Raw genomic sequence first — 12,204 nt, forward strand, 5'->3', positions numbered from 1 at the left:
GCATACCAACCAGTGAGTAAGAGAGCCTGTGTGATAGCTGCTATCCGACAGCAGCACCAAGCAGAGCATCTGCCAAAACCAAATAATGTACAGTATTGCCTGCGTTGCCTTCTCCCCCCAAAGTCACATCTTTAGAGCCAGGGGCTCCCATTGTTCTCTGTTCCATTCCCACTAAACTGACATTCACCTTTGCCTTCTCCCTATTGCTTGCACCAGATATAGCATTGAAGTTTATTGGATTAGACACTAGTGCTGTCTGTTGCCAATGAATACAATGCAATATGCATTTTGCAGGGATAACTGGACTGTCTTCAAAGATAGGAGTTGATTTATTATAAGTTTGCTGTGCTTCACCCCCCACCCAATCATATTTATACTAACATGACTATATAGATACAGTGACTTATACATTATGCAGAACAAATCTAATGGATTGTTTTAAATAATTTAATACAGATTAATGACCAGCAGAGGCTTTAACCACCATTTTATAGTCACAGAGGTAGCAAAAATGGGGCAAAGGAATGGGTTATTCCCCCAGGCATTTTCAATGTATATTTGTCTTTGAAATAGATTTTTTTTAGTGCTGCTTCTGTTGCCATTTCCCCCTCCTGACATGAATTCTCATTAAGGCTCTTGGGTTGCGCAAGTTTCCTGTTCAGCATCTGTGGTTATTTGTGCTGACCAAGTTGTGTCTGAAAAGGATGCCACCCCTTCTCCACGGGCCATAAATAAGTCTTACAATGACTTTCAATTAAGGCTGTTATTAATTTGAACTGTTTCATTTCAGTATCTTTACCAGTAATTTCAAAATGTGTGCCAGTGGAGATTAGTGTACGGTGCAGGGATCGCCAGCAGGCCTGAAGAGATAAATAATTAAACTTTCCTATGAACCCAGAAAATCCGCCAAGAAAAGAGGCTGAAACACACCATGATAAATTCCTGGGCAGGGACTTACGCAAGAACATGGGGAGTAGGCTCCTCATGATGTTATTATATCTGTTATCTTCCCCATATAATGGATGAGGCCTGCCCCAGGTAGCATATCTTGGATGTCATGAAAGGGCAGCCTACTATTAGTTACTTAACTTATTATTGTGTTTTTACTGGCAGAAAGTGGGAGAGGCACTTGCGGGATTTATTTATGTCTCAGGTGATAAAATAACTTGACTTGGTGCCATTTGCTGCTCCATTTCAGGCATCAAAATGTATTGGGTCAGCCTTGGACAGCACTGTAGGCATATTTATTTTTTTGAAAGAATGAGAGCTATGGAAAAGAAAATAGTGAATGTGTCTTCAGTTATCTTCAGTGTTTAGGGCATATCAAGGGGGTTTGAATAATTGGATGTATACAGGAGTGGTGTTTTCTTAACATTTCATGATGAATACAAAAAGAAACTGAATGAAGAGCCAAGTTCTTTTCACCCCATAGCTAATCTTTGAAACACTATGTAAGTCTATTCTTTGACAAATTTAAAATGCAATTCTTCTTAATCATGATCATTTGGGGAAAGTTCCACTTGAAACCATTCAGATTGGCGTGGTTATGTTTCCCTATATAAAATAAAAAACTCCCTAAAAATATAAAGCTAGTAGAACAGGGAAATAACTGGTCTATAACCCTTCCCTGGTTTGCTAGTTTCCTGCTTGCATTGAATTATTTTCTTGGGGGAGCATTATACACACACACACACACACTCATCCTACAGTCCAAAATGGCCCAGCCCTCTCGACCAGCTCATGGGTCTACTATCTCATTCTCTTGCATGTGCAGTAGTTCCACTCAAGTAAATCTTTGAAAACAAGCCAAGATTTCCTCCCTTAGTATAAGCTATGTGAAAGGTGTTCGGAAATGCAATTACATCCTCAGTGTGAAAGTGTCTCTCAAATGTGACACAGTCTCATGCTGATAAATTTTGAAACCATTGCTAATGGTCCTTTCGAGGTTAGGCTGATGAGAACCCATCCTCTTGAGCCATAGGCTCTCATAGACCTATCAACCCCTTCATCAGTAGGGTGTAAACTGTGTGCTTCCAAGTAGGAAGCGTTTTACACTGAGGAACTAAAAGTAACTAATACAGCAAACAGGAACACTAAGAAGAAGCGTGCTGGCTGAAAATTATTGGATACACATGGAAGAATCAACAACACTGGTGCCTTAGCAATCCCAGAAACATATTTCTTTTAGGGAAAGATGCCTTGCCTATGTGTCATTAGACACAGCTGTCAGATAAACAAAAGACAGGCAAGTAGGGGCAACATATGCATTAAGAGGCACCCTATGGAAAAACTGAGGTTCATCGCATAAATGAATGGATCACTCTTGCTTTTATCTCCTACTGTTGATTATATTTTCTTTCTCGGTGCCAGGTGACACTGTCACATTCCTCCAGATGATCACGTAGATGCAGTTCTTAATTTTGGGCTCTGGAATCCATGGCCTTGCAGGGGCTCCCTCCATATTCACTCAATTCAAAATATGGCAAGCCAGTCCTGTTGCATTTGGGGCAGCTTTCCTGCTCATTCTGCTGAGAGGGGCCCTGCACCTCTGCCCCAAAGCCCTGCCCTGGCAGCACCACTGTATGCAGATGCGCAATGTTGGAATGTGAAGAAAGACTAGTGCTAAACAATATTGTACATACGTGCGACGAGCCAGCAGATATTTCATGTGGCCACATCTGTACCTTTTGCACAACCTACTAACAGAAATAGGTTTGCCATCACCCTCATGTATAGAGAGCCCTAATAGCCTTTCTCCATGTGGTTGTGTTGCTGCGTATATAGTTATGTGGAGGAATTTGCAGTGTGAACTGGCAATAATAATAATAATAATAATTTTTTATTTATACCCCGCCCTTCCCGATTTAAAAACCGGGCTCAGGGTGGCTAACAAATATGCAACATTGATTTAAAAATGACTTTTAAAAAAACAGCATAAAGTACAACATAAATGTAGCAGGTAGTCCTGCTAGGGCCAGCAAGGAAACCCGGGAAGAGTTTCAATGTGGGGTCTCAGAAAGGGTTTCTTCATAGGGAAGGGAAAAAAGGAATGAAGGATCAGGCTAAATTGAAGGCCAGGTGGAATAGCTCTGTCTTACAGGCCCTGCAGCAGGAGATCAAGTCCTGCAGGGCTCTAGTCTCATGGGACAGAGCATTCCACCAGGTCGGAGCCATCACTGAAAAAGCCCTGGCCCTGGTGGAGGATAATCTGGCTTCTTTAGGGCCCAGGACCCTTAAGCTATTATTATTGATGGACCTTAGGGTCTTCTGCGGGACATACCAGGAGAGGCGGTCCCGTAAGTACAAGGGTCCTAGGCCGCAGAGGGCTTTAAAGGTCAAAACCAGCACCTTAAACCTGACCCGGTACTCCACCGGGAGCCAGTGCAGCTGGTAAAGCACTGGGTGAATAAGCTCCCATGACAAGGACCCTGTGAGGACCCTCGCTGCAGCATTTTGCACATGCTGGAGTTTCTGGGACAGTTTCAAGGGCAGCCCCGCATAGTGAGAGTTACAGTAGTCAAAACTGGAGGTGACCGTCGCATGGATCACTGTGGCCAGGTAAGGGAACAACTGCTTGATACGGCAAAGATGGAAAAAGGTTGCCTTGACTGTTGCTGCAACCTGCGCCTTCATGGAAAGGGAGGTGTCAAGGATTACACCCAAACTCTTAATGGAAGGCACTGGCACTAGTTCAGCCCCCACAAGAGAAGGGAGTTGGTCCCCCAACCCTATACCATCCTGACCCAGCAGGATTTAATTTCAGTTGGCTCCCATAAAGCCATCCAGCCACAGCCTCCAAGCATCTGGTCAGTGTGTCCGGGGCCAAGTCGGGGTGGCCGTCCATCAGCAGATAGAGCTGAGTGTCGTCGGCATATTGGTGACAACCCAGCCCAAATCTCCGGACAATCTGGGCAAGGGGGCGCATAAAGATGTTGAAAAGCACTGGGGAAAGGATTGTGCCCTGCGGCACTCCACACACCAAGGAGTGACGCGACAACATCTCCCTCCCTAGCACCACCCTCTGTCTCTGACCAGAGACTCTACTATCAATCATGGGACCCACAGTAAACAAGCCCATTAATCAGAGCTATCGCCAAATCACACTAGGAACACACCCAAGTATTGCACGTGTAATCTTAAAAAAAAATGAGACATGTTCAAAAGACATGTTCTGATTCATACACTCCCCCGAAAGAAAAAATCATCACCAGCTGTGCAACAAGAGGCATCAAGACCAGTCTAAATGGAGGGGGGGGGAATCTTATGTGCAAAGGCAAATTAGGGTTCGAACCTTAATCTGGAGGTGGAGAGTACTAACCAGTTTTTCCCAACCTGGTGTGCTCAAGATGTTTTGGACTACAGCTCCAATCATCCCTGACCATTGGATCATGCTGCTGGGAGTTGTAGTCCCATACAACTTGGGGGACCTATGTTGGGGAAGGCTGGTAGGCTGGTCCATTAGGGCAAGTGAGGGACTGTCCCACCGAGCTCAGTTAACCAGCTTTCCCTCCTTATTTACAACCAGTCTGGGGGCTCCCTCTTCCTCCTCAATCTCAGGGTTGCCCCTTGTTGTAGAGAATTCAGCAGGGACAAGGATGGAGACAAAATGAGAATTAGTTGGCTCTGGCTCTACCTACTATTGGGATCCCCAACTTCTGCCCCACCAGTCTCAATGGGCACCAGCCACCACTGTATAGACCAGGGGTAGGCAACCTAAGGCCCGGGGGCCGGATGCGGCTCAATCGCCTTCTCAATCCGGCCTGCGGACAGTCCGAGAATCAGTGTGTTTTTACATGAGTAGAATGTGTCCTTTTATTTAATATGCATCTCTGGGTTATTTGTGGGGTGTAGGAATTAGTTCATTTCCCCCCCTTCAAAATATAGTCTGGCCCACCACATGGTCTGAGGGACAGTGGACCGGCCCACAGCTGAAAAAGGTTGCTGACCCCTGGTATAGACCACTTATGAATCCAAATAAAACACTGCCACCAAGTTACGAAAACTTTCAGTGAGAGGTTATTGCTAGCTTGGTTCATCATGTGATTCCCCCCATCTGTTTTGGAAGGCAAGCTTTTGCATAGGAGCCCAGCTTCTTAATTAGTGAAAATCAGGACAAGAAACTTGCTAAAACTACTATTAGAACTTTGTGTCCCTGAACCATTAGCTTGTAGTTTAACTGCCACATCACTCATCTTACCCCTAATTAAACCCAGATGAATGCTTTCAATGTTAATACTCAGATAATTTAATAAAGCTGCACAGGCAGTAAAGTAACAATAAGCTTCTACAAAAAGCTTTCCAGATGTTGCAGAGGCAAATGCATAGCATCAAAATAAAAACTTTAAAAAAAAAGGTTGGGAAAGCAAAACTTGGAACAAACTATAAACTAATTAAATATGAGGATGAGGTCTCCAAGAATAAATTGAAGACATAAGGGTTTGGTGGTAGCCAATAATGATTGTACTAGTCAACGTTGTTACAAAGTCTGTCTGTCTGTTTCTCTCTCTCTCTCTCTCTCTCTCTCTCTCTGTCTCTCTCTCTCTGTCCCTCCCTCCCTCTCTCACACACATACACACACACACACACACACACACACACGCAAACATCGGAATTCACCAATCATAGGATTACTGTCTCTTTTGTAATGCAAAATTTCATTTTATGCATCAGGAAATGGGATGGGAGATTTATTGCTGGTTGCCAGAAACTAGAGAACAATAAAGGGTCAAATCTGAATATTGGTATAAAATATTCTTTGGAAGAACATCATGATAATCATAACCAGATATCTAGGTCTGCTTTTCAGCTTCTGAAACAGCATCCACTGACTCTCAGCTATACAATAGCAAATTTGCTGAGTACGGAATCTAATGAAAGTGCTCTGCCTCATTCCAAATAATTGTGTAGCTTTGCAAGCTTCTAGTAGCAAGGGTTAGGAACCCTGATGGTCACAGGATTTCACCTGTGGATGAGATCAAGTTTAATAGTGTTTTCCTTGACCCTCACTGAAACTGACTTGAGAGGCAGGCCCTTGCTCTGTACTGTCTTGATCTCTGAATCAAGCATGTTGCCTTAATTTGCTGTTCTGCTGCTTTTGATCTTCTCCATCTGTCAGAGCTGTGCCAGATAGGTCAACACAAATGTTTGTTGGGAGAGAAGGCCTTTTCTGTGTGATCAGCCAAAAAGTGTCCCAATCACATTTTAGCCCTTGCTTGATACCCCCTCCTAGTCTTGTTCATGTGAAAAGGTAACATCAGAGCGGTTCTGAGAGCATCACACGTGGGCCGTCCCCGGACCACAGCACCATATGTACAAGATTGTTATGCTCAGTCCATTTCAAGTGTACGACATTTTGAGTGTACAGAACTTACTGGGTTCTTTTGCTTCTTTTGGAAGGAGGTCAGTGGCATGCTTATGGCATTATGTAATATGTGAGTTCATTTACAAATACGAAGGTTGATCATAGGTAAAGACACAGCTTAAATACTTCAAAAGACAGCCAAAGTCTACATCAGATCACCAGATCACCAGGGGCTTAATTTCTCCTAATACTCTTGATTCAAACTGCATTTCCTATCGTTTCTCTTCACACACAAGACATCTAGATTACAGCATCAAGGCGGAGGAGGTCTGCTTTTGCCTGATTCATAAGACGCAAGTAGGATTGTCTAATAATTAGTTTCTATGGAAACACATCACCTGAATACCCAGGGCTTTTAACAGCCTCCACTGTCAAGACTCTGGCACATATTGCCTTAAAACAACTCAAGGATGTTTTTTCACCAAAAAAATAAACGAAAGAAAAAAACCTTACAGCAAAACCCGTTGCAGTATATTGCCCTTTGAGTGCTCAGTGGATACAATATCCCCATAACAGAAGTGCAACCTTGAGAGAAGATGAAGTTTGTTATAAACATGTGCCTATGCATTGACATAAATGTATGCAGAAACACCCAGAAAACTTGTGACTGTGCATGTAAGTGAAAAGTTGTTTTGCATGTTGGTGTGACAGTTTGTGGATGTGTGAATGCAAGACACAGAATGAGCGCACTTTTAATGAGGCCTAAAGGGAAACAGAGTATGGTCAGCGTTTGCTGCAAATAAAACATTTTAAGTGTGTTAAGTGCATTATACAAATGTGACACTACATGGCGATGGTGAGCTATGGCAAATTCAATAAAAGCATTTTCACAACTTTTTTTGTGTGTGTCTAGATTCCACCAAACACACCCATTCACGTGGTGCTTGCAATATGTGAAACCTGTGCATTCTCTCCCCGTGGATGACCATCTCATAGTACTGTGAACCATCTCATAGTACTGTGAAGGCAATTAATGACCCATGTGTGAACTCAGAATTAACAGATGAGACATATATAAAAAAATGTTCATTCAAACAACTAAAGATGCTCCCTTTGTTTAATTTCTTTTTACTCACAGCACATGATGGCCAAGGAGGGCGGAATGTGAAGAGCAATTTATGTAAGTGGTGTAATAACACGTACCCAGTCTGTAAAGATCAGGAGTGCTACAGCAACTGTGATCTGAGCTCCTATTGTGAAAAGTCAGAGGAAATCTGTGTGTCTATATGGTAAGTAGGCGAAGAGCACCAACCCTCATTAAGCACATCCCTAATGGGCGATGAAACAAACTGTAAATGAAATCAAATGAACAGATAATATTAGAATATGGGTAAAAGGAAATATATACATTATAAGCAGGGCTTTTTTAAAAGCCATAACTCACCAGTACTCAGTTCCGGCACCTCTCAGGTGGGTTCTGGCACCTCTGTTAATAAAAACATTTACATACTAAATGTAAAATAAAGTGCAAGAACATAGTTATGGAAAGATCCATACCTAGCAATTACATTTTCCAACTGCTGCGTGTTATATCTTGAGGATTCTAATAGGTACAAAGTCACAGCTGGGGACAAGCAATTGACATTTTTAATTTATATGGGGGTTCATCTGATAGGAATGAAAGTGTTGTCCTGAACCTCCCCCCCCCTTTAAATGTGGGGGTTTTGATCCTGTCTATTTTGGACTTTCCAAGAATGGAAAAACCTTACCTTTCCAGGTTCAAGACAACACTATGAGGAGGCGGCTATCATGTGGACACCACTACGTCAATGGGGAGGCAGGCAGGTGCAAATCTATGTTTTGCTCCAGTGTGGACAAGCCCAAAGACAACTTTTGGATACACTTCCAGTTGGTATTGGGAAATATTAACAGCCTTGGGCAGCATTCATCTAATGTCCTCCATCAGCAGAAGCCCCATGCAAGGACCTCCAGTTGTGCAACAAGACTCCCCCTCCCCCCCAAAATGGTCAGGAGAACCCCCAGAACAGTATGCGGGGCGAGGAGAGGAAGGAATCATTCCATCTGGCAAGCCTCAGAACATTTGTAACAGGCAATGGTGAATTCCACCCCTTGTACAAAGCACTACTTAGGCTATTGTGTCAAGGTACATCTGTAGAATCATAGAGTTGGAAGGGATCCAAGGGTCATCTAGTCCAACACCCTGCAATACAGGAATATCAGCTAAAGCATCTATGGCAGATGGCCATCCAACCTCCATTTAAAAACCTGCAAGGAAGGAGAATCTACAGCCTCCCAAGGGAGACTGTTTCACCGTCGAACAGCTCTTACTGTCTGAGAGGGATGCGGGTGGCGCTGTGGACTAAACCACTGAGCCTCTTGGGCTTGCCAATCAGAAGGTCGGCAGTTCAAATCCCCACCACAGGGTGAGCTCCCGTTGCTCTGTCCCAGCTCCTGCCATCCTAGCAGTTCAAAAGCACGCTAGTGCAAGTAGATAAATAGGTACCGCTATGGAGGGAAGGTAAATGGTGTTTCCGCACTCTGGTTTCCATCACAATGTCCTGTTGTGCCAGACATGATTTAGTCATGCTGGCTGCATGACCCAGACAACTGTCTGCGAACAAACGCTAGTTCCCTCTGCCTGAAGCGAGATGCATTCCACACCCCATAGTCGCCTTGGACTGGACTTAACAGTCCAGGGATTGTCTATACCTTTACCTTACTGTCAGAAAGTTTTTCTGTATGTTTAGTTGGAATCTCCTTTCTTGTAACTTGAAACTGTGTTCAGGACTGATTTATTATTTGTTTATGAACAAGTACATAAATGTTGGCTTACATTATTCTACCTTCACAGTGATCATTTTTTCGATGAATTATGCATTTCAGGAAACAAGACAACGAGAGCATTAGAGTGAGCACTCTTTGTCACAATCCGCAGCTTCCCGTGGAAAATGTCATGGTTCCCAAGTATAACACATCCCAGTGTGTTATGGTCCGTCAGCACAATGAGGAGGGGATATTTTACATCTGTGGCTGTGTGAATGAACAGGAATGCAATGACAAACTCATTTTTGAAAAGCACACCAATGGTGAGTATTCTTCCTGGTTTGAGTCCAGCTTTCCCCATCTTAGAGGAGATTATTTTTATTGAGACTGTTGGCAGTGGCAGACTTTGGGCTTTAAAATTTCAGTGGCGCCCCCACCTCTCACCTTCTGTTCTTTGTCATGGTTGCGATGCCGCCTGTGTTGCCCTTTCGGTGCAGTGTAGGCAAACTGATTGTGCTCCCCTAAATGCACCTCTGCCGTTGGGGTGTGTGTGTGTTAAATCCTTTCTCCCCCACCTTCATTCCCAATCATTCTTGCCCCTGCTGCAATTGGGGTGAAAGGGGGGAGGAGAGGACTGATATAAAGGCAATGTTATTTGGGTTGAAGTGATTGAATCAATTCCTAGAAAGGGGGGGGGGGGAATGACTCAAGCACAATAGAGAAAATGGCTAGACTGAACAATCTAACCTGGCGGATTACAGTGGTACCTTGGTAGTCGAATGGCTTGGCTCCTGAACAAATCGGCTCCTGAACACCACAAACCCGGAAGTGAGTGTTCCTGTTTGCGAACGTTTTTCAGAAGCCAGACGTCCCTTGCAACTTCTGCAGCTTCCAATTGAGTGCAGGAAGCTCCTTCAGCTAATCAGAAGCCACACCTTGGTTTTCAAACCATTTTGGGAGTCAAGATGGATTCAGAGTCCAATGAATTCTCTCGAATTTAGAGAACCAAGGTACCACTATAGTAACACAGTTAGCCATTTACACCTGGGGAAATGATGCGGCTATTCAACTGAATTTTAAAAAGCTTGACTTTTTGTGCTCTGAAGGGGGGGGGGGAAGCTGGACAGAATATGAGAGGGGAATATTTTGTTCACAACATTATAGATTCCCCAGAAAAAAGTGAGAGAATGCAGTGTAAATATTCCACAGTAAATGCTCAGTGTGAAAGTAGCCTATGTTGCAAGGCAGGGAAGGAGTTCTGCCTAAGGTCTTGTTGACTGTCAAAGTAGATCAGTTAAAGTAACTGACCATTAAAGTAGACCAGTAGTAGCCAACAAGGTGCCCTCTAGATGTTGCTAGACTCATGGGCCTTAGCCAGCACAGCTGATGGCCAGGGAAGATGGGAGTTGCAGTCCAATAAAATTGGAAGGGCAGCATACTGGCGACCCATGGTGGATTGATGGTTTGACTCCGTATGCATATGTTCAAGCCAGTATTATTTTAGACTTGCAAGCTAAGTCATCGCTTTCAGTGTTGACCTTATCAGATGTTAGTTTTGCAAGGAATGGGATCTGTTTCCTGCTTATACAGTCTAAAAACAGAGATGGCCCAACCACAGCTCCCCACCTCCCAAACATTCCATTGAAAGTTTGCCTGTCAGGCAAAAACATAAAACACCAGGCTGGGTCATGTGTGGGAAGGAACAAAATGTAGCAGTGAGATGCCTCTCCCCATCCCTCCTGCCCAAATTGTGGGTCTGCTTAGTTTGGACCAAACTGTGGTAAAGTTTGATGCAGTTTTTGAGCTGTGAAACTGAAACTTGAGTTTATCCAATTTAATCTCCTGTGCAATGATTACGTAGCCTGCTTTAGGAAGAAAATCGCCCCTTAAGTCACATTATCAGCTTCAGAATCTATAGCTGAATTATAAGTGGTGCTCCAGAAAATTCCACTGGCATGATGGGCAGACTATTTATTTTAATGCAACATTTAATGCAAATATTTATTTATTTATATGTCATGTGTTATTACATATAAGAATCAAGGTTAGAACTGTTGCATCTCAATTGCACGGACAAACAAGTAAAAAAGCAACAGAAGCAACAACACACTGTAGTTGGGAGCAAGAGAGCAGTAGAATCTCAGTTGAACATGTAGGAACTTAGCATTCTGTGGTTGCTGTCATTGCACACAGTTGATACTGTTCGCTGTGGTCTGGCTCACACATAACACTAAGCCAGATCATGGCTAAGTGTGAATTGCAAGTGTTCAGGTACCAACAGAAAAAATCACAGTCACTTCACTGTTCCCTCAGTCCTCCTGCAGCCATGCTACCTTGAGTTAAGCAATGGTTTGACATGTTAAATCTGCCGAGGGAGGGAAACTCAAGCATGAGTTTGGACATAACATTAAGCCAAATCATACCTTACCTTACAGCAGGAGGACTGGAGTGAAACGAACTTGATTTTTACTGTAAAAACACACACTTATGTTTTCAGGCTTAGCCATGGTTTGGACTTAACATTATGTGTACACAGGGCCAGTGACTGTTCTCTCAACAAGGAATATATGAGCAACCAATTTACTGGATAAAGCTATTGTCCACTTTCTTTTTTCAATACAGACCAAGCCCACATAACACAAAAAGGAACTGTTTGACAGGAAAAGCGTACTAAGAACATGTGGCTGTCAGTGGTCATCACTTCCAGGTTTTGCCAATATTATGTGAGGGCAGTCCTCAAATGAATTATCACTTTAGTTATCAATAAGTTACACATACCCCTAAACATTTTGTGAATCTTTGTACTTTTGTCCATTTACTGTATTTATTTTACCCAATTTGAACTATAAAATGGTGGTTTTCTTGAGTCAAAATGAGAGTACCCCTAAGCATTTTTTAAGAAAAAAAAGCACTGATTATAGATATATTGTATGTGATGTTTTACCTCAGGCCCTTTAGAGTTAGCAGTATGCAAAGAAACTCATATTCTCTTGGCTTCCTTGGAACATTTAAAGCAGTGGCACATTATTGTTTGGTGTTCAGAATGTAGCATACCATATTCATTATATGCCATTTATCCTCCTACACCCTTCTGAGAGCAGACAAGGACCATAGGAAGG

General features: G+C 43.1%; 1 protein-coding gene across 3 annotated transcripts in view; it reads left to right on the top strand.

The window, feature by feature from the left end:
• LOC117054444 (TGF-beta receptor type-2-like) overlaps positions 1-12,204 on the top strand; it is a 46,275-nt gene that overhangs the window by 23,446 nt on the left and 10,625 nt on the right. For 2 of the 3 annotated variants that reach the window (XM_033163300.1, XM_033163281.1), the window contains exons 2-3: positions 7,440-7,590; positions 9,206-9,408. In XM_033163300.1, the coding sequence (XP_033019191.1) occupies positions 9,276-9,408 (133 nt within the window). In that variant the 5' untranslated portion in view covers positions 7,440-7,590; positions 9,206-9,275. The remainder of the gene's footprint in view (positions 1-7,439; positions 7,591-9,205; positions 9,409-12,204) is intronic. The other variant, XM_033163292.1, reaches the window with a different exon arrangement.

The sequence above is a fragment of the Lacerta agilis genome, chromosome 1 (assembly GCF_009819535.1).
Source record: "Lacerta agilis isolate rLacAgi1 chromosome 1, rLacAgi1.pri, whole genome shotgun sequence".
In the NCBI taxonomy this organism is placed as follows: domain Eukaryota; kingdom Metazoa; phylum Chordata; class Lepidosauria; order Squamata; family Lacertidae; genus Lacerta; species Lacerta agilis.